The 20,596-nt window shown below is 44.1% G+C and overlaps 1 protein-coding gene across 1 annotated transcript in view; it reads left to right on the top strand.

The window, feature by feature from the left end:
• The window catches only part of CSMD2 (CUB and Sushi multiple domains 2), a 654,766-nt gene that overhangs the window by 440,209 nt on the left and 193,961 nt on the right, over positions 1–20,596 (top strand). Inside the window, exons 16-19 of the mRNA XM_030943020.1 lie at positions 12,107–12,245; positions 13,262–13,449; positions 14,122–14,310; positions 14,513–14,629. Of these exons, the coding sequence (XP_030798880.1) occupies positions 12,107–12,245; positions 13,262–13,449; positions 14,122–14,310; positions 14,513–14,629 (633 nt within the window). The remainder of the gene's footprint in view (positions 1–12,106; positions 12,246–13,261; positions 13,450–14,121; positions 14,311–14,512; positions 14,630–20,596) is intronic.

Here is a 20,596-nt window from a genome sequence, read left to right as displayed (position 1 = left end):
GGACACTGTGCACAGGAATTTAAATCATAAACAGAGATTAGAGAAAGAGCTCTGGACGTCAGGCATCAAAAGCACCTCTTCTTTCAAATGAGAACTCTCTCAATATCACGGCCATTAAGAGCCCTGTTTCCAGCTCCTGCCCAGGGGAGCTCCAGCAGCCCGAAGTAGCATTGGCAGTGCTGCGAGTTTTCAGGTCTTTCAAGGTGCCTACCACTCTTCCCTTCTCCACATGTTAATTTTCCCCAATTCCCTGGGATGTCTCCCAGTCTCGGCCTTTGTGCCCTGTTAAATGCTGACTTCATATCCTCATGGTCAATCTCCAGGAGACTCAGGGCCAACCAACCAGAAGAAACACACCTTGCAGCAAGCACACGGCTTATGATGGCAGCTCCTCAGCCCTGCCTCGCCACACAAGACAGTTTTTGACTCAATTTGCAAGACCAGCCATCTGTTCCACCAAACTACAAACATTTAAAATACAGATAAAGCTTCTTGAGGCAGGAGTCAGGTTAAATTTATGTACCAAGCATGGTGTACCAAGCATTTGTGCACCAGGCAAATTTGTGTGCCAAGCATTGTGTACCAACCATGGTGGCTGGCACAGAATAGGTACTTAATAAATATTTGTGAATAATGGATGAATAGTGAGTATCCCAAGGGCCCCTTGGGGAAACTGACAGTGTCCAAGGAGACGAAGGATGTGATTCTCTCCTTTTAGGAGGCAGAAACCTTCTTCCTCACATTTCATGTAATAGAAAGAGGATAGAGACTTAAGAGACCTCTTGGCTTACCCAATTCCTAAACTCAAATCTGGGCATCGTGGCCATGAACAGGAAGGACAGGAGAATGAATAAGGGAGTATGCCTGAGAGAGAGTATTACCCAGAGCTTACAGATGGGTGGGTGGGAGACGAAGGACCACTGAGAACACTGGAGGTGGCAAGGGGTCCAGGTGGGCATTTGAGTGAGAGGGGCCCAGGCTGGGATCCTGGCAATTCACTTTTCCCCTTGAGCCTTTGTATTTTCCAGCTGGAAAAAAAAAGAGGGATAATGATAATTATCAGATGTGTATGAGTAGGCAGTCCTGGTATAAAAAAAGTCCTCATAAGCTGCGCCCTCACTGTCATGTACACTCCATGAGGTTAGGGTGTCTTCCTCAGCCTCATATTCCCACAGCTGGCGTGTTGTTTGACACTTGGTAGATGCTCAATCAATACTGGTTGATGAATCACTGAATGAATGAATGAATGAATGGCCTTTTAACTAGGCTAGAGCCTCCCTAATGAGAATCATATACATGAAATGCCTCCAGAGCCCCGACTCTCACCAGACCGCCTGCTGTCTCCACCCTGCAACATATCATCCAAGCCACCCTCGGGAAGTGACTTGACCTCTCTGTGCCTCAGTTGCCCCACTGTAAAATGCAGGTCGATAATGGGAACCCCCTTGCAGAGTTGTCTTGAGCATGCGCAGTTCTTGGAGCAGTGCCTGGTGAGAGGTAGCACTCAATAAGTGTTGACCATCAGCGTTAACTTGATTTTAACTATTTGTTCATTGGACCAATCAGATCAGTATTTGCTCCACTTTGGAGGATCAAGTGGTACATTTCCATCCTCCCAGGAACTTGCCCCAACCGTGACATGAATAGACATTTCTTTCTGACTTCCAAGCTTCCCACAGTGTGGTCTATACAACCTCATCTGCCATTCTTCCCCAGTGCAATCAGCACTTTTGGAAAGAACGGAAGCTGTGGAGTTAGAGAAACAACACGAAACTCAGTTGCCATGCTTCCCAGCTGTAGAACTAGCAGGCTTAGGTTAAGTAACTAGACCTAGACCTCAGGTCCCTCATTGGCAACAGAGGAATAAGTATGTATATCTGATGGAGTAATTTGCTGGTGGAACAGGTCACTGTACAAAGCATCCATGCAGAACCCAGTCTGGAGGGTTGTCAATCAGTGGTCTTTCACCTTCCTACAGCCCAGCCCCCTCATTTTCCCTCGCACTCATTGACCACTTATAATGTCTTTAGTTTTCATTGTGTTGGTTCATTTCTCTGAGATCTTCCCTGCTGTCTCTGGCTCACCTGATCTCTTCCTTCTCCTAATTTCTATTATTTTTCATGGGCCACCACTACTGGACCACTCTCTTGGATACTGGTTCTTACCATTATTACATTTACCAGTTCCACAGGCCTTGGTTCTGTCTCCCCACCAAGATTGTGAGCAGTCTCAGGGCAGAAGGCCAGATTCCCATTGCCCCTGAACCTGCAGGGACTTAGTCCCAAATGAGTTGACCCCTCTGAGGAGCCCTCAGGACTTAGTAACTGCACAATCCTCCTGTCCACCCCCCACCCTCCTGAATCAAGTGCTCCTAGACTTTAGCTCTGCGATGCATTGAAACTCTCAAGACCATGTATGACCTTTGTTAATGGATCTTCAAGTGGCTCACTATTTCATAAGCAAGGTCTTCATTTTAAAGTTAAAAAGGTCTTGTTCATTCTATCCCTGGAGGGGGAAAGGCTGTAGGGTTGGGGCAGTAGACCCCAGAAGTAAGGGACAGACTATTGGAGACCCTGACCCCAGGGAGAGCCTGCTCGGTTTTCTCAGAGTGATGGGCATTTGATGCCAGCATGGTTTTCGGGGATCTAGGGAGTACCACGTCAGCCAGAGTGTGACAGCCTGATGCCACTTAGGGTGGCTGAATCCCAGCCTTAAAATCTTAAGACGAGCTGGCTAAATAAGCCCCTGGGAACCTTTCCCTTCTTGGCTCCTCTCCCTCCTTTTGTCTGAGCCTTGGTAGAGCTCTGCTTTGCAATCAGCATCTTTGTCTTTTCCGTTTTTTTCTAGTTTTGTTTTTGATTAAGTATCCCCACCTTGTGGACAATTAAATGCAGAAGTTAATGGTCTTTTAGAAAATCTTTTAATATATGCTAAGAGCCACTTAGCTTTTGAGAGGCTATAATAGGACAAGAGAGACGATGGCGTCTCCTAAATTTAGAAAGAAGGATGATTATCTGGAGGATCTAAAGCAGGGGTCGGCAAACTTTTTCTTAAAGGGCCAGCTAGGAAGTATTTTCGACTGTGTGGGCTCTAACTCTACTGTCCTAATGCAACAGCATCCTTAGACAATACAGAAGCAAACGGGCTCGAGTGACCAAGTCTGTGATCTTGAGTTCACAGGACATAGGAGTCCCTTATGTTTAAAATCAGAAATTTCCAAAGAAAGACTTCTGGGTAGTGAAGGCAGCTACACCGGAGTACCTGCCTGCCTTTCTCTTCCCTACACTTACCTCTTCCTTGACTCTTTTAAGGAAAAATAATCAGACCCCACTAGGATAAGTGTCTGACAGAGTCGCCTCATTTCAACCTTGCACCAGTCTAGGAAATAGATGTCGTTATTATCCCTCCTTGGGCACAGAGAGGTTAAGGCACCTGCCTAGGATCTTCCCAGCTTGTAAGTGACGGAGCCAGAATTCAAATCCAGACTCTTGGCTACCCTGTTACTGCATTTTTCTTGAATTATATCACTGGAGAGAATATGGTTTCCAACACATCTATGAAAGACTTAAAAGCATCTCCAAATAGAATGAAAAGCAGGATTTCTACTTTCCACATCCCCGTAGAAAATTAAAAGGAAACATATTGCCTAATGCATAAGACACAGAAGACAGGACATCACATGGAAATGTCGGAAATTGACAGCATGAAACAGAATGACAGCAGTAAGACAAACATATCAGTTATGATAATAAAGATAATTAAACTCCCTATTAAAAGACAAAGAGCTGAGCTTGAAGAATATTCTGCTTACAAGAAATACACACACAAAAGATAAATTATCTACAGTGAGTGTGCACTTTCTTCTTTCTTTTTTTTTTTTTTTTTTTTTTTTTTTTTTTTTTTGAGATGGAGTCTTGCTCTGTCGTCCAGGCTGGAGTGCAGTGGCGTGATCTTGGCTCACTGCAGCCTCCGCCTCCTGCGTTCAAGTGATTCTCCTTCCTCAGCCTCCCGAGTAGCTAGGACTACAGGTGTATGCCACCATGCCCAGCTAATTTTTGTATTCTTAGTAGAGATGGGGTTTCGCTATGTTGGCCAGACTGGTCTCAAACTCCTGACCTCATGATCTGCCAGCCTCGGCCTCCCAAAGTGTGGGCATTACAGGCCTGAGCCACCACACCTGGCCCCTGTATTTTCATTTTTTAATTTTTAAAGAAATACTTGGAGGATTGCTTGGGCCTGGGAATTAGAGGCTACAGTGGGCTATGATTGTACCACTGCACTCCAGCCTGGGCGACAGAGCTAGACTCTGTCAAATAAATAAATAAAGGAATACTTGGTGGTTGTAAAAATTTCAAACAATGCACAAGTGCAATACAGCTCAAAGTAAAAATGCTCACTTCCCAATCCCACTCCCCAGAGGAAAATGGTTTAACAGTTTGGTATAAACACATCCACATTTATTCTCTATCTACACCAAATGGGTTACTTTTAAAATCAGGAAAAAAGCAAGTCCTGTAATAAAGAAAGAAGGTCAGTTCTCCTCATGACCACAAAGAAATCTAAGTGGTGGTGGTAGCTCATTTAGGCATCTAAAGAAGAACTGTAAGGGCAGTTATTGGGTTTCTAGCAATCTCTCATTTAATCTTCTTGCCATTCTTGTGAGAAAGATGTAATTATGCTTTATCCATGAGAATCCGGAAAAACAGTGAGGTGAGTTGACTTTCCCAAAATCACCCAGCTAGTAATCATTGAGCACGTACTATGCGCCAAATACCAGGCCAATTGCTTTACATCTATATTAGTCCATTCTCACATTGCTATGAAGAAATACCCAAGACTGGGTAATTTATAAAGGAATGAGGTTTAATTGACTCACAGTTTCACATTGCTGGGGAGGCCTCAGGAAACTTACAATCATGGTGAAAAGCAAAAAGAGAAACAGGCACCTTCTTCACAGGCATCAGGACAGAGTGAGTGCAAGCAGGGGAAATGCCAGATGCTTATAAAACCATCAAATCTCCTGCGACTTGCTATCATGAGAGCAGCATGGGGGATACTGCCCCTATGATCCGATTACCTCCACCTGGTCCCGCCCTTGACATGCAGGGATTATGGGAATTACAATTCGAGGGGAGACTTGAGTGGGGACACAGAGCCTAACCATATCAACATCCACTGCCCCACTGAATCTTCATGACAACCTCATGAAGGAGGTATTGTTATCCTCACTTCACAAATGAAGAAACTGTAGCTCAAAATGGTTACATAACTTGCTTAAGACCACAGCTAAGTGAATGAGAGAGTCAAGGTTCAAATCCAGATATTCTGATTCCAGAATTATCACTTTTAACCTCCAAGTGAGGTCTGAGTCCAAGTTCATTCTGCTTGTATTCTACCACAAAACAGTGGAAGACAGGTGGTGAGGGGCACAGGTGGGTAGTGGGGGGGCAGGGCTGGAGAGTAGGAGGTCACACTTCCAGCTGCAGGGCTGAGTAACTCCAGAGTCACTCTGATCAGAGGAAAGGACTTCCAACTACTTCTGGTCACTCACACTGGACAACTAGTCAACAAAACCTCTTTAGCAGCAGCCTACATTCCGTTACAGAAGCAGTGGTTGAGGTGGGCATTCCCATGTCCACCCATAGTGGTTAAAAATGCAGGCTGTGGAGCTGGACCGCCCAGGTTTAAATCCTGACCCTGCGACTTCCTAGTGTGTGTTCCTGGCCAGTCACCTAAGCTCTTTGTACCTCAGATATGTTCCCTCAGCTATGAAATGAGGCTAGTGTCTGTGCCCACCTTATAGGTGGCTGTGAAGACTAATTCACAGGGAAAGTGAAAGCATACATGAAGGTCAGCATCTGGCATGTTGTAGAGCTCAATGCTCAATGAGTATTTGTTCTTTGTATTCTATTCTGTCACCATTCCCTATTCCTCTTTGCCTTGCACCACTTTAGCATCAAGGTCAGGAGAAGTGGCTTATCCCTCACAGGGGACAGCAACCCCTCGTTAGAAGCTCAGTGTATCAGTCAGCCTGGGCTGCTATAACACAGTGCCACAGACTGAATGACTTAAACAACAGAAATTTATTTTCTCACAGCTCTGAAAGCTGGAAGTTCAAGATCAAGGTACTGGAAGGGTTGGTTTCTCCTGAAGCTTCTCTCCTTGGCTTGCAGATGCCCATTTCCTCTCTGTGTTCTCACATGGCCTGTTTCCTGTGCACGTGCACCCAGGGTATCATCCTCTTATAATGAGGACACCAGTCCTACTGGACTAGGGCTCTATCCTCATGACCTCATTTAACCTTATTTACCTCCTGAAAGGCTCTCTCTCCAAATGCAGTCACATTGGTGGCTAGGGTTTCAACCTATACATTTGGGGAGGACACAATTCCATCCATAACACCCAGTATCCTTACCTATCAACCAGTATTCCATTCCTTCAACAAATATTGAGCATCTAGTGAGTACCAGGTGCTGGGACAGGCACAGAGTCCCTCTTTTGTCTTATTACTGAGCTCTTCTCCCTATTCAAGGGAGGATCCCCCCTTTTTTTTTCCTTCTTTTCTTTGTATGTGTGTATGCATGTGCACGCACACAGGCATGTGTGTGTTTCCCTGTTTTTGCCTTCACCTTGTTTAAATGAAAAACTTCAAACCCATACCAAAACAGAGAGAATAGTATAATGAACCCGCATGTACCTATCAGTCAACTTCAACAATTATAAACTCATGGCCTATTTTGTTTCCATTTAGACCCCCACCCATTCCCCCCACCACCACCCTGCTGGTTCTGGGATTATTTTGCAGCAAATTTCAGGCATCACACTTCATCTATAACATTTTAGTAATGTGTTTCCAACAGATGAAACTAACTCTTTAAAACATAACCACATTGCTATCATTTTAAAAAACTAAAAACAATTACTCAATGCAGTCAAATTTTCATGATTGGCTAATACGTTCTTTGATAGTATTTTTAAGTCAGTATCCTTGTTAGCTTCATACATTATAATTGGCTGATATGTCTCAAGTCTTTTCTAATCTATAGATGTCTACTCCCCACCCCCTTGAGATTTTTTTTGTTGTTGCAGAACTTGGGTCTTTTATCCAGAGATAAATGAGAATTATTCAGAATGAGAAGTCTCCTGCATTCGGAATTTTGCCAGTTGCTTCCCTGGGAGGTTGTTTAACATGATTGTCTCTCTTTTATGTTTCCTTTAATTGGCGGTAAGATCTAGAAACTTAATCAGATTGAGCTTCCATTTTTTTAGCCAGAATATCTTGTAGGCAATGTCTCCAACAGAATCATATAATATTTGGGTATCTCTCTGTTGGGGTCATTAGGAACCATTAATGATCAGAGCCTAGGGATTACAAAATGGTAACATGCTATCATTTATTTTTTCATAAGCTGAAATGCTATACTTAAAGAAAACTTGTCTTCATCAACTATTTGGTTACTCTGAGATGTAGTTTGTAAAGGAAAAGCAAGGAAATAATTATTTGTATTTACCTGTTTTCATATTAATGAGTTGATTCCCTAACACCTTCCAAAGTTGCACATTTTTAAATATCATTACAATCCAAACATATTTTATGTATTTAAATCCACTGCAGTTTGTTCTAATTAATGCTCAAATTGTGTCACTGGCTAGTGGGAGCCTTTTGAAGTTGGCCTAACATCATCTTGGATGATTTCTGTCTCTGACCTAGAATCAGTTATTTCTCCTAGAAGCCCTGGTTCCTTTTAGTGAAAACTGATATTTAAAATGTGGGTAGTAGGGGTACTTTTTATTATTGACTTGGTTCCTGTTTCTAAGCCTTTTCAATGAACACAGCTAGAAAGTACTTTTTAAAAGAAAATTCATCATGGGTTTATTTCATTTCCAATGTAAAAACACTTTTACTTAACTTCTTTAATATCATATCCATATCTTCTTTCACTCTTGCTGAAAATCCCAGTCCCCAACACCATTAATATAATTTCGCAATTCATAGCACAACTTCAAAATCACTGAGTTAACACCCTTATTTCCCATGTACACTCTATGGCAGACACCTAAACAATATTGTCCTTTCTGATACATTTTCTTTACTGCAACTTGAGTGATCTTGCTAAAATGCACAGCAAATATCCTTGATTCCCAGGTTGTTCTTTGCTCACTAAATTGTAAGATGAATCTAAATCCCGTGCAGTGATACTTGAGAGTCCTTGTTACGTGCTCCCTGTCTGCCTCTCCCATCCCATCTTTCAATATTCTGTCCCAGGTACCTTCATTTGTAAGAGTCGCAAAGCAGTAATACCAGTAACTACCAACAATCATATAATTACTGAAAATAGTTTAAGGGGTTTTTGTTTGTTTGTTTGTTTCTATATCCCACTAAGGTAGGCTATCAAATCACTGTGTTTTAAAATCTCTTTTACTAGTTTCTTCATGTAGGATTATGCCACCAACTAACCTAGTATTGCATTTATGTATTTCACTCTGCTTCTGAGTTTTTAGAAATTGTTTATCAGTTTATTGATTTGCTTAATCTTTCATTTTAATTATTTAAAATATTTATAGTTCCAAAGTTAAATATATTAAAAAAGTATATTCTGAAAAAGCCTAGCTTCTATCCCTATCTTCTCTACCCTGTTCGCTCCATCCTTCTGTGAATAATCTTTTTAGTTTTTGGTTTACCCTTTCATTGATTGTTAATGAGTGAATATGTGTGTATGCCTCTACCTCTTTCTTAGATAAAGAGAATCATACTATACCTATTATTCTCTACCATGCTTTTATTCACTTAACAACATAGTCTGGAAACCACTCCATGACATTACATAGAATATCCCTCATTCTTGTTTTATAGCTGCATAAATAGTCCATTTTGTTGATTACCCTAGTTTATTCAGTTAGATCTGTACCACTGAACATTTGGGCTGTTTCCATGCATTTGCTATCACAAATAGTGCCACCTTGCATAATAGAGGAAAGCACACAGGCTTGCACGTTCATCAGCAAGGTACTAGAATCCTTGGTTTCTCACGGCCTCATTTGTCATTAAACTTTGGATTTTGCCTATCTGATGGATGAGAAATAATATTTCACTGTGCTTTTAATATATATTTTTCTTTTTAAGAGTGAGGTTGATCATCTTTTCAAATGTGAAAGAGACATTGCATTTAAGAATCCTCCCCTCCAAATCCCTTCCAGGCAACTACCACTCTGCAATATGAAGATGAACAACAGAGAAAGTGAAGGACAGAATGAATAGAGAGGTCACTGGACAATCACAGGTGCACAGGAAGAGATTAACTAGCCAAACTAATGAAGCAACACAGCAGAGAAAGAAAACAAAGTGGTGACCGCCAAAGGAAGGGATTGAATTTCCCTCTCTGGAGATTGCAGATGGGGTTTCATTGATGTGTATGCACTGAGTGGAGAGTGTCCTAGACAGGCAATGGAGACTGCATGATCTATAGCTCCCCAGGAAGTAAATGAGGAGATCACAGTCCAACAACCAGAGAGGCTGGGCCTGTGCTGAGATGGAGCCAAGAAAGAGTCCCTCCTCACTGCTGAGATGCAAACCTGTATTGTAACAATGGGATGTAGCAATAGGCACACCCCTCCCCACCTCCAAGGTCTCACGTATCCACCAGAGAAGTAGAAGAAAGCATTAGTAGTTGCAGTGAGATGGATGGATGGGTTTTGAAAACAGGTTACCCAGAAATTGACGATACACATATACAATTTACTCTCCCAATGTTTGATATAGCTCTATGTAATTATTTAGTTTCTCTAAGCCTCAATTTACTGAAAATGGGGTAATAATCCCCGCCTATAAAATGAGGTTAATAATAGTATGTGCCATTTAGCGTGGCTGTTGTCACAAGGATAATCCACATTAAGCCCTGACACGTAGTAAGTTATCGGTACACATGAGCTTATTACTGTCGGCTGTGGTTGTAGCACTATTATGTGTCACAGGGGGATTTAGAGACAGAAGTCTTGAGATTCAATCTCAGCTCTAATTTCATTAGCTCTGTGTCCTTGATCTAGTCTCTTAACCTACTTGGCCTTAGTTTTCTTCTCTATAAAATAGGGATAATAACTTCATAAATATATGCATTTAAATAAGATAACACATGTGTAGCAATTAGCATAGTAAGTCATCAGTAAGAGTTGACTACTACTACCCTTATTATAATCTTCTTTGTTAATTAAACTTCCTAATATAAGTTTCTATTAAGAATACTTGACAACTATTTTAGATAATTCTCGAAGATTATAGCATTAAAAAAAGAAGATTGGGTATATTAGACTATCTTTATGAAACTGATTGCCTGTAGAAATCTACAAAACTTTGCAAAGAGAGAAGTGCTATGTAGCTCTTTATTCCTCCCCATTCTTGTTCGGGGAATTTTTGGCATCTGATAGCTCCATAGTAAGAGAGTACAAAGGAGCAGAGGTTCCTTTGACATGGGAGGCGGCTTAGCTTAACATCTCTGGATTTACGCTGTCTTGCCTAGGTCTGAATCCAAGCTCTGCAACTTGCTAACCCAAGGCTAGTTACTCAACCTCCATAAGCCTCAGCTTTCCTAGGAGGTAATAATAGCACCAGCCTCACAGGGGATTTTGTTTTGCAAAGAGTGAACATGATTACGTATGTACGCTCAGTGCCTGATGTGGAGTTAGCCCCCAGTCAATGGCAGTGGTGATGGCAGTGACAGAAGCAGTAGTAGTGGATGTCATCATCATCCTCATCATCAGCCTTATGGAGGTGTGCTAGTCTTAGTGGGCTAGGCCACATGGTGTCAACTTCCAACCTCCACATCCCAGCGGCTTAAAAATCAGGAGCTTATTTCTGACACAGACCACTGAAGCTACATATTTAACATGGGTCATCAGGGATGTCTGCTCCTTAGAGTCACTTAGGGGCCTAGATAGATGGGACTTCCCTCTTGACACTTGCTTCCACAATTACCACTTGCTTCCACAATTACCAAGGCAGGAAAAGGAAACTGTGCAAGTCACACAAGCAGAGAGGCTGGGCCTGTGCTGAGATGGAGCCAAGAAAGAGTCCCTCCTCACTGCTGAGATGCAAACCTGTATTGTAACAATGGGATGTAGCAATAGGCACACCCTTCCCCACTTCCAAGGTCTCACGTGTCCACCAGAGAAATAGAGGAAAGCACACAGGCTTGTAAAGTTTCCACAGAGACATGGTGTACAGCACTTCTGCTCTCATTTTATTGGTCACAGCAGTCACATGGCCTTGCATAACTTCAAAAGGTGTGGGCAATGAAATCCAATCATGTGCCCTTGAAAGAGGAATAGCTCTAATGACTACCTTAGGGGCTGAGGGTCTGGTTGCAGGAAGAGACACGGGTGGTAGAAAAGAGGCAGCTGAGAGTGGGGAAGCCCAGGATGGGACACATGGGCAGAGGCATAAATAACAGGGTTTGCAAGACCAGAGACAGCCAGCAGCTGTGCCTAGGCCTCCCAATGTCCTGTGGCATTCCCTGCCTTGGACTGTATTCATTCATCCTGTTATTAACTCATTTATTCATCCAACCAGCAATCATTGAGGAAGAACTGCGTGCCAAGCACCATGCTAAATGCTGGGGATACCCAGTTGTGTAACACAATTAACACATCCCATGCCCTCCTGGAGTTTACAGTGAAGCAGGAAGTACTGGCGCCCTGAGCTGAGCATCTGAATTGTAGGGTCCTGGGGTTCTGACCCTCTCCAGGGCCAGATGTGAGGAGGTTGGCTGGATCTATGCCCCTGCCTCAGGCCTGACAATTGAGTGAGGAACAAAGGAAAAACACAGTGTGGCCCAAATATTAGCTGTACTTCAGCCCTTCTAGAATGACAAAGGGACTCTGCTTAAGGGATTCTTTTCATTTCTCCCCTCTGGCCTTTAATAACAGCCCACATGATATAACTGGACCTACCCATAAAGGTCCCAGTAGACAAAACTCACAGTTTACAGTTTATGTAATTTTCCATAAAAACAAAAAGAATACTTGTTGCCTGACACATTGTATAGAGAGATTTTCTGTTTGTTTACTCATTTATCTCCGAAGAAAGCTGCTTCTCTTCCTTCTGTCCCCCCAGCTCCCTGCGGTGGTCACCTGACTTCGCCCAGCGGCACCATCCTCTCTCCGGGCTGGCCTGGCTTCTACAAGGATGCCTTGAGCTGTGCCTGGGTGATTGAGGCCCAGCCAGGCTACCCCATCAAAATCACCTTCGACAGGTGCTTGTGACCACAGCCTTGGGGGAGAGGGCAAGGGGGAGATTTTTACAGAGCCATGTGGGAGGGAATCCAGGATGGATAGAGGACCAGTACCAATGCTGAAATGTCAGCAAGATTGGAGAACACTGGACCAGACTGCCCTGGGTGGGGCAGACCTCACTGGCTCTGCCCTTGGGCTTGGTTTGTGCTGTTTAGGGGACTATGGCAGGAGGAGTAAAGAGAAGGCTTGGGTGCCATTTGGGATGTCAGAGCCCCCCTCCCCAGCCCCCAACGAGGGAGAGTGGGCAGACAGACACCATCAGATGTTAAAGCACGACACTGACATCTGACTAGCATTCTCCTGGAAATGTCCAACGTGGGAAGGCAGCCCCCGACCTCTGCCCCAGATCCCGCTCATGTGCCCCACTTCTAGCTTCCACCCTGGCTATGCCCCTTGGGTGGAGAACGTAGCCACCTAAATGTGAAAACAAACTTCTTCCGGACAAAGTGTTCCTGGCCTGGAATAGCAGTCTGCAAACTTTTGTGTGAAGAGCCAGATGGTAAATATTTTAGGCTTTGTGGGCCACTTGCCTACTTGCATATCTCTGATGCATGTTCTGCTTTGCCTTTTTTTTTTTTTTTTTTTTTTAGCATCTCTTTACAAATGTAAAAACCATCCTTAGCTCTCCAGGCTATAGACCAGATCTGGCCCTGAGGCTTTAGTGTGCTGACCCGTGGCCTAGAATGTTCTGACCTCCATGAGGCTAGTCATTGTGCCTCTAGGTCTTAAGCTAGCTCACAGATCAGGCCACAGAGAGGATGAGAGCAGCTTCCGACCATGGAAGGAGGAGGAGGGATGTTAAATAGAGTGGAGAAGGTCCTTCTGCATCGCTAGTGAATGTGTGGAAATTATATTAAAAGATCCCAGCCTGCCAACATCTGGTTATTCTGAAGCCCTGGGTCAGGCAGGGTTTTTGTCATTTGCAAATTAATAAGGTTGGATTTCTCAAGAAGGCTTCATTTCTGTCATTTGGCAGATTCAAAACCGAGGTTAACTATGACACCCTGGAAGTACGCGATGGGCGGACTTACTCAGCGCCCTTGATCGGGGTTTACCATGGGACCCAGGTTCCCCAGTTCCTCATCAGCACCAGCAACTACCTCTACCTCCTCTTCTCTACCGACAAGAGTCACTCAGACATCGGCTTCCAGCTCCGCTATGAGAGTGAGTCTCAGTGGGTGGGCTCAGGAAAAGGGATGACAAGGTCAACCCAGTTGGGTCAAAGGCCTCAGGACTATGCTCCACCACAGGCCCCTGCTTGGCCCCATCCCCATGGTGTTCTTGGCTAGACTGTGCCCTTCAGAAGCCCCTGCAGAAGGCACTCTGTTGCTCTCAGCATCCCTCAGGTCATGGGAGCTTAGAGTTGTTCATGACCTTCATACCAGGCCCTTGCGTGCAGACCTCATGGCCTCTTCTGTGTGCAGGTGATTTGGTGTCACCACGCTGGGCACTCTGGGGTCAGAACATTTGACTGACCATGAGGTTAACCTGAGATGGCATCTCACACCCGCACTTGCCCTTCCTCGTCACCTTCCACATTCAACCCCTCGATTTAAAGGATCATTGTCACTTCAGTTCTCTGTAGACCGATATAGAAAGCTGGGGCTGCGAGCGCCATGAGGACAAGGCCATTTTCTTACTCCTGTTATATCCTGAAGCCTTAGCATAGCACCTAAGCCACTCTCAGCAAATACTGATGGCCACATTTCATGAGTCAGTAATTGGCAACTTCTACCTTTAATAAACCATGGCTCTCTTCCCCCTCTTTGGAGTCAACTGGGGTCCCTCTGTGGTGACAGTGAGCTGTCTGTCCCAGCTGTGGCCTCTGTCTTTCAGCTATAACACTGCAGTCAGACCACTGTCTGGATCCAGGAATCCCAGTAAACGGACAACGTCATGGGAATGACTTCTATGTGGGTGCACTGGTGACCTTCAGCTGTGACTCAGGCTACACATTAAGTGACGGGGAACCTCTGGAGTGCGAGCCCAACTTCCAGTGGAGCCGGGCCCTGCCCAGTTGTGAAGGTGAGGCACACCATGAGGGGACACTAAAGTAGCAGACTCCTCTCCTGCCACAGAAACACAGGTGCTCAAAAGGCCCCTGACTCCCTCACCCCATCAGCGAGGGTTGGGGTTTCGAGAGATGGGGGATGGGGTCCCAGGAGGATGACAGGGGTGCTCCCTGAGGCCCTCTGGTCTTTCACTGCCCTCTTCACTCCTTTTATAGCTCTCTGTGGTGGCTTCATTCAAGGCTCCAGTGGGACCATCTTGTCGCCAGGGTTCCCTGACTTCTACCCTAACAACTTGAACTGCACCTGGATCATCGAAACATCTCATGGCAAGGGTGAGTGTTTCGGCCCATAGCAGGCATTGGGATGTGAGTGGTCAGGGACCCAAGTTCCTCAGGTCAAGCTGACCTCAATGGGGATCTCCCTAGATAGTGACCTCTGGGCTTCGTCTGAACTTTTCTCACCAACAAGAAAACCTCCAGAGTCTTTTCATCTCTTTGAATGGTAGAACTTGTTCAATAAGTATTGTTGAAATTCTAAAATCTCCCTGCTGGAAGAGATCTTGGAGGTTACCAGCTATCCAATATCACTCAGTACAGGAACCTTCTCTAAATCACTCCCCCCAAGATGGCAACACACCAGCTCAGCTCACCCTTTGCCTAAACATGCCTGGTGTGGGGAGGCCACCAACCCATTCAACAAATGGGCACCTACTATCATTTTTGCACAGATGCTTTCTTCTCCTAATAGTCTATTAGGTGTCTCTGAAAATGTTTTTCTTGTATCGCATCCTGGAGGAGCATCAAATACACCTGCTCCCTCTTCCTCACATTCACCCGTCAGATATTGAACACAGCGATCCTCTTCTTGCATAACTCAGCTCCTCCTCTGATGCCATCTTTCATATGGATCACCAGCCTGTACTGCTGCCTCAACTCCCCTAACATGAGTGACCTTTGGGACTCCAAGTTCAAAGTAAAGGTGCTGGTTATAAATAAATGTGAATTAATATATTAATACTCTTTTCTCAACAAATATGTATTCAGTGCCACCCATGTGGCTGACATTGGGGCTGGGCATCGGCAGTAACCAGGCAGATTTGGCTTCCAGCCTCAGAAGCTTATTGCCAAGTTCATCCAGAGTCATGGTTCTTGCAGTTTGGCAAATACACTAATGTTTAGGCCCAAGGCTAGAGGTTTTGATTTTCTACGTTGGCGGTGGAAACCAGGCATCTATGTTTTCAGAACACTTTGCCAGTAATTTTGATGCATGCTTTTAATTAAGAACCTCTGATCTAGAAGAATTAACATGCAGAAGAGCCAAGAAACAAATTTTAAAGGAAGATTAATCCTTCCGGATATTAAAACATCATTATGAGCTAAATTAATGTTAACAATGTGGTATGAGTACAAGAGTGGGCATACAAATAAGACGTGGAGAATAGTTGTCCAAAAATAGATCCTCCGTGTGTGCACACACATGCCTGTGTATGTGTGAGAGAGACTTTAGTATATGAGTAAAGTGTCATTTCAGATCCATTGAAGAAAGGATGGATTATGTAATAAATGGTGTTAAAACAGTGGGTTGAACCATTTGGAACAAAAGAAAAAAAAACATCTATACCTCAAGCATTTTTGAGCATTTAATCACATAAACTCCAGCACTAGAGGAACGTGAATCTGTAAGCTCAAGTGGGCATGTACTTTAAAGAGTAACAACAAAGGTAGAATCCATAAAGGCAAAGACTGCTAGATTCAATTTAAAAAAAAACTTTGAAAGGATTTAGGTTAAAAAAAAAAAAAAAAAGAAAGAAAGGAAACTCCATAAAAATTCAAAGTCAAATACTACATAGAAAAAAAAAATTTGCAACATATGATTGACTAAGGATTAGCTACCAGACACACAAAGAGTTCTTAAAAAGTTTCAAGAGACATATGCCTAGCCAAACCAGCCTGCAAAATGAGCAAAGCTATAAAGTAACACTTCGTAACAGAGGAAATACAAATGGGAAATCATTGACCTCATTAATAATGAAACAAGTGTAATTTTAAAAGGAAAATAGCATTTCCCTTTTTAAGTCATCAAAGAAAATCGTAACAGTCTGGGGGATAATGCGGACCCTGGAATACTATTGACTGCTGACACTGTGTGAAATGGTTCAAGCGTTCTAGAGGGTGACTTGACTTGGTGATGTGAATCAAAAGCCTCGAAAATATATTGTAAGGAACTTAGGAATCTGCAGATTTTGGTATCCAAGGGTGGTCCTGGAACTAATCCCCTGCAGATACAGAGGGACAACTGTACCTGCCTTTGCACCCAGCAATTCCACTTACTGGAATTTATCTGAAGAAAATAAGTAAAACTCTACATCAAGATTTAGCTGCAAAGATTTCCCCTGAAACCTTATGTATTATACTGAAAAATTAGGAGCTATTAAAACGTCCATCAATAAGGAAATGTTAAATAAACATAGGGTATGGCCATAGAATAAAATACTACGCAGCTGCTAAAAGGAATAACGTGAAAGAATATTTAAAGACCTACAGGGGTGGTTGCAATACTTTGTTAAGTAAAAAAAATAAGTTTGCCACAAGAATATATTTAGTTTAAAAGACATCCTTGTTTGCATAGAAAACAGCCTAAAAAAATATACCCCAAGATGTTGTCTCTTATTTTCATCTTTTGGCTTTTCTCTAATGTTGAGCAATAAACACATTACATCTAAATTATACTATTTGTATAACAAACAAAATTTGAAAGAAAAGTCATTTATAGTCCCACCACATGTACTTAAGTGTATCACTTGGCCTTTACTAGGGCTGCCCTAGCCAGGGATAGGATGGCCTGGAGCTTACTGCATCAAGGCAAGTCTAGCTGGGTGGTCAGGGTGAGGCCCAGGATTGTCCCCTTCTTCCCACAACATTGTTCCTAAGGAGGGGAGGGATGGGACAGTGTCCTTGTTCACCCTGAAGAGCTGTTTCCACCAAGCCTGGTCAGAGGAGACCATTGGAAAGAAAAGCAGCCTGTCACAATCCCTAGAGAAACAACCCCTGTCATTACGGTTTTCTCTGTGTCTGGGCGTCTGTGATTATAAAGGTGTATGTTTTTCTATGAGTTTCTATGTGTGTGTTTTTGCTTGGAAGTCAATCAAGCTCACCAACTATTTAGCAAATGCTTATTTGATACTCGCACTACCCAAATTGCTAGGAAAACAGCTGAACAAGCCACTCTGCCATTGCCTGCAGAGGTGTGAAAACTTCCCAAGCCCAGCCCAGGGCTTAGGAAGGTGTCCTGGAGTTGAGACTTCAGCTGGTCTTCAAAGACCAACAGTACGTAGCCATGTTGAAAGGTACTCAGCAGAGAATCAACAAGAAATCATGGATGAATGACCAGATCGCTTCTTCCTTAGAACCACTTAAAGGCATCACCGAATTCTTAGCATAGATCCCCAAATTATAAAATCGCTAGGCCAGGCATGGTGGCTCACACCTGTAATCCCAGCACTTTGAGTGGCCAAGGCGGGTGGATCACCTGAGGTTGGGAGTTCGAAGCCAGCCTGACCAACATGGAGAAACCCTGTCTCTACTGAAAATACCAAAAGAATTAGCCAGGTGTGATGGCACACGCCTGTAATCCCAGCTACTCTGGAGGCTGAGGCAGGAGAATTGCTTGAACCCAAGAGGCAGAGGTTGTGGTGAGCCGAGATCGCACCATTGCACTCCATCCTGGGCAACAAGAGCAAAATTCCATCTCAAAAAATAAATAAAAAATAAAATAAAATAAAATAGCTAGCACAGCCTCATAGTCCTTACCTTTCTCAGCCTCATTCTGAGCCCTCTAAACTAAGTTCCAGCTACACAGAACTTCCTTCAGTTTCTAGAACTTGCCAGGCTTCCCTTCTCCTCTAGAGCTTTGCACATTTTTATAATGTTCTTCTCTCTGAACACTTCCTCTCCCCGAGCAAGGGGAATGGGAATCTCTACCATCGCCCTTGCCTGGCCAGCCCTTCATCCTTCTGAACCCCCTTCCTCTAATAAGCCTTCCCTGACCCCGTCTCCCCAGCTCTGCATCTGGATTGGTCTCTTCTCCCCTGGGCTCCCATAGCATTCATTCTGTACCTCCACGATTTCAGACTTTGCTCCACTATAGAGAACTTGCATTTTCATCATCAGTCTCCCTGACGGATGAGGAGTTCTGTGAGAAATCGGTCTGTCTTGTTTCCTGCAGTTTCCCTGGCTTCTGGCTCTATGCCTGGCACATAAGGAACACAAGAAGCATTTGGTGATATGAATCGAATTGAACTGAGCCCAGGCCCTTCTCCAGAGGGCATTCTTCGTTCTCTGTTTATAAGAGTATCTTGGGTTAACAGACCTATTAAGCTGCTCTCTGTGATTGCTCCCTAAGAGGCAGCAGTATGGCTCAGGAAACTCAAAACTCTGTGAAATGTGAAATCGTTCAACTTGCCACCTGCCCAGTCCAAGGGAACAGCCAATTCAGGAGTCCTGAGAATGTGCCCTTGCTGAAATCCCAGAGCTGACACCTTTTAACCCATGAGGCTGTCCGAGAGTTAGATGAGTTGAGCAAAGGGAACACCTTCTGTTGCACCCCTACTGTGTGCCAGCCACTGTGCTGCGTGCTTTGCATGTGCTTTCCCAGTTATGCCTCACTTCAGGGGTAAATGTCACCTGTAAGAGAGAGATTATCCCCTACATATTATAGTTGAAGAACCTGGAACTTGGGGTGTTAAGCAACCTTAGCCAAGACCTTTTGATCCAGGTGTGTCTTACCCCCAAGTGCATGACTTTTGCACTGCCCTGCTCTTTCCACTCCTGTGTGGTGCTGATGTCATTGGTATGATTCTGCATGGTTCATTCAAGTGAAGTATTTGTTTGTGGGTCCATCTGTCACATCAAATCTGGATTCAAACTCCAACATGGGGCCTCTGTATTTCTGCGGACAATGTCTTCATTTTCACACAATGGCCCAAAAAGCCCCAGGCAATCAGCACAGCTGGGAAACCCAGAGGTTTCATCTCAGATGTTTGCTCATCCTTAGAATCCCAGCCACATGTGTACCCCTTTGGAAGGGGTCTATTTGCATGCTAGAAGAATAGAGTGCAAAGTGTGGTGCTTAATGAACTTTTTTCCACCTGTGACTGGGTCTCACCCACTCTCCACCTAACTCCATGTCCTAGGTAGGAGGGAAATGACATATATTTCCTAACCTGTATAGACTGAGAGCAGTTTTCTCATTTGCAGACATGTTTATGTGTCAGGAGTATAGCATGCATGTGGGCACATGTACCCACAAGCCTTTTCACATCAAGGATCTTGACCCCATGAAGCCTTCCCAACCCTTGAGGGAAGTTCCCCACTCTTCCTCCGTGCCCCACTCTGGATTCTCACTAGTAGTGATTTGTCTGTCTTCTCCACTAAACTGGGAGATCTTTCTCAGTGCTTAGCACAAGGCCTGGCACTTGGTAGGTGCTTTGGACTTGATGCATCTCAGTTGCCTGGGAACGGGGTATTTACAGGCTGCATCTCTGGTCCCATCACTTCCGTTGGGTTCTGTCTCCTCCACCTCTACTGTAGAAGCCCAAATCCTCCAGGATCACCAGCTTCTATCAACAGGGAGTCAAGGATATAAAAACCTTTAAAATGCTTTAGCGTTAGAGGCTTGGCTCCAACCATCATTTATAAAAACTGTAGCAGTAATTATCTAGAGAAGTGCCTATAAATCATGTGGGATCTAAAGAGCATGCAGATTCTGATTCAGTAGGTTTTCAGTGGAGGCCAAAGACTGCAATTCTAGTAAGTCCCCCGGTGCTGACCACACTGCTGGTTCATGGACCATACTTTGAGTAGAAAGTGGGATCACACTTGGAGTAGCAGGTGGGTCCTAGTCTAACACGTTCCTGTCCTGGCACCATCCACAACACATAGTCCCATAGGCTACTCACTTGGTTGATTCTGCATGGTTCATTCAAGTTAAGTATTTGTGTGTGCATCTGTCACATCAAATCTGGATTCAAGCTCCAACATGAGGCATGGCCCATGTGCGTGACCACGCACTTACACACATGCCCCACCAAACACAACTGCCACCTGGACAAGTTCTAGAATTGCTTTGGGTGTTAAGACCATGCTGCTCTATAACTTCCCTCACTCCCTGATCCCTTACCCTACCTGGCTATTCTTACTGCCTGCTCTCTTTCTGTAGCCTGAGAGGCCGCACCCTGGAGTAGCTGGGAGCACGGCCTCTGCAGTCAGATTGCCTTAGTTCAGATCCCAGCTCTACCACAT

Source organism: Rhinopithecus roxellana, chromosome 12, assembly GCF_007565055.1.
Source record: "Rhinopithecus roxellana isolate Shanxi Qingling chromosome 12, ASM756505v1, whole genome shotgun sequence".
Classification (NCBI taxonomy): Eukaryota; Metazoa; Chordata; class Mammalia; order Primates; family Cercopithecidae; genus Rhinopithecus; species Rhinopithecus roxellana.
This window is presented reverse-complemented; position numbering and strand designations above follow the sequence as displayed.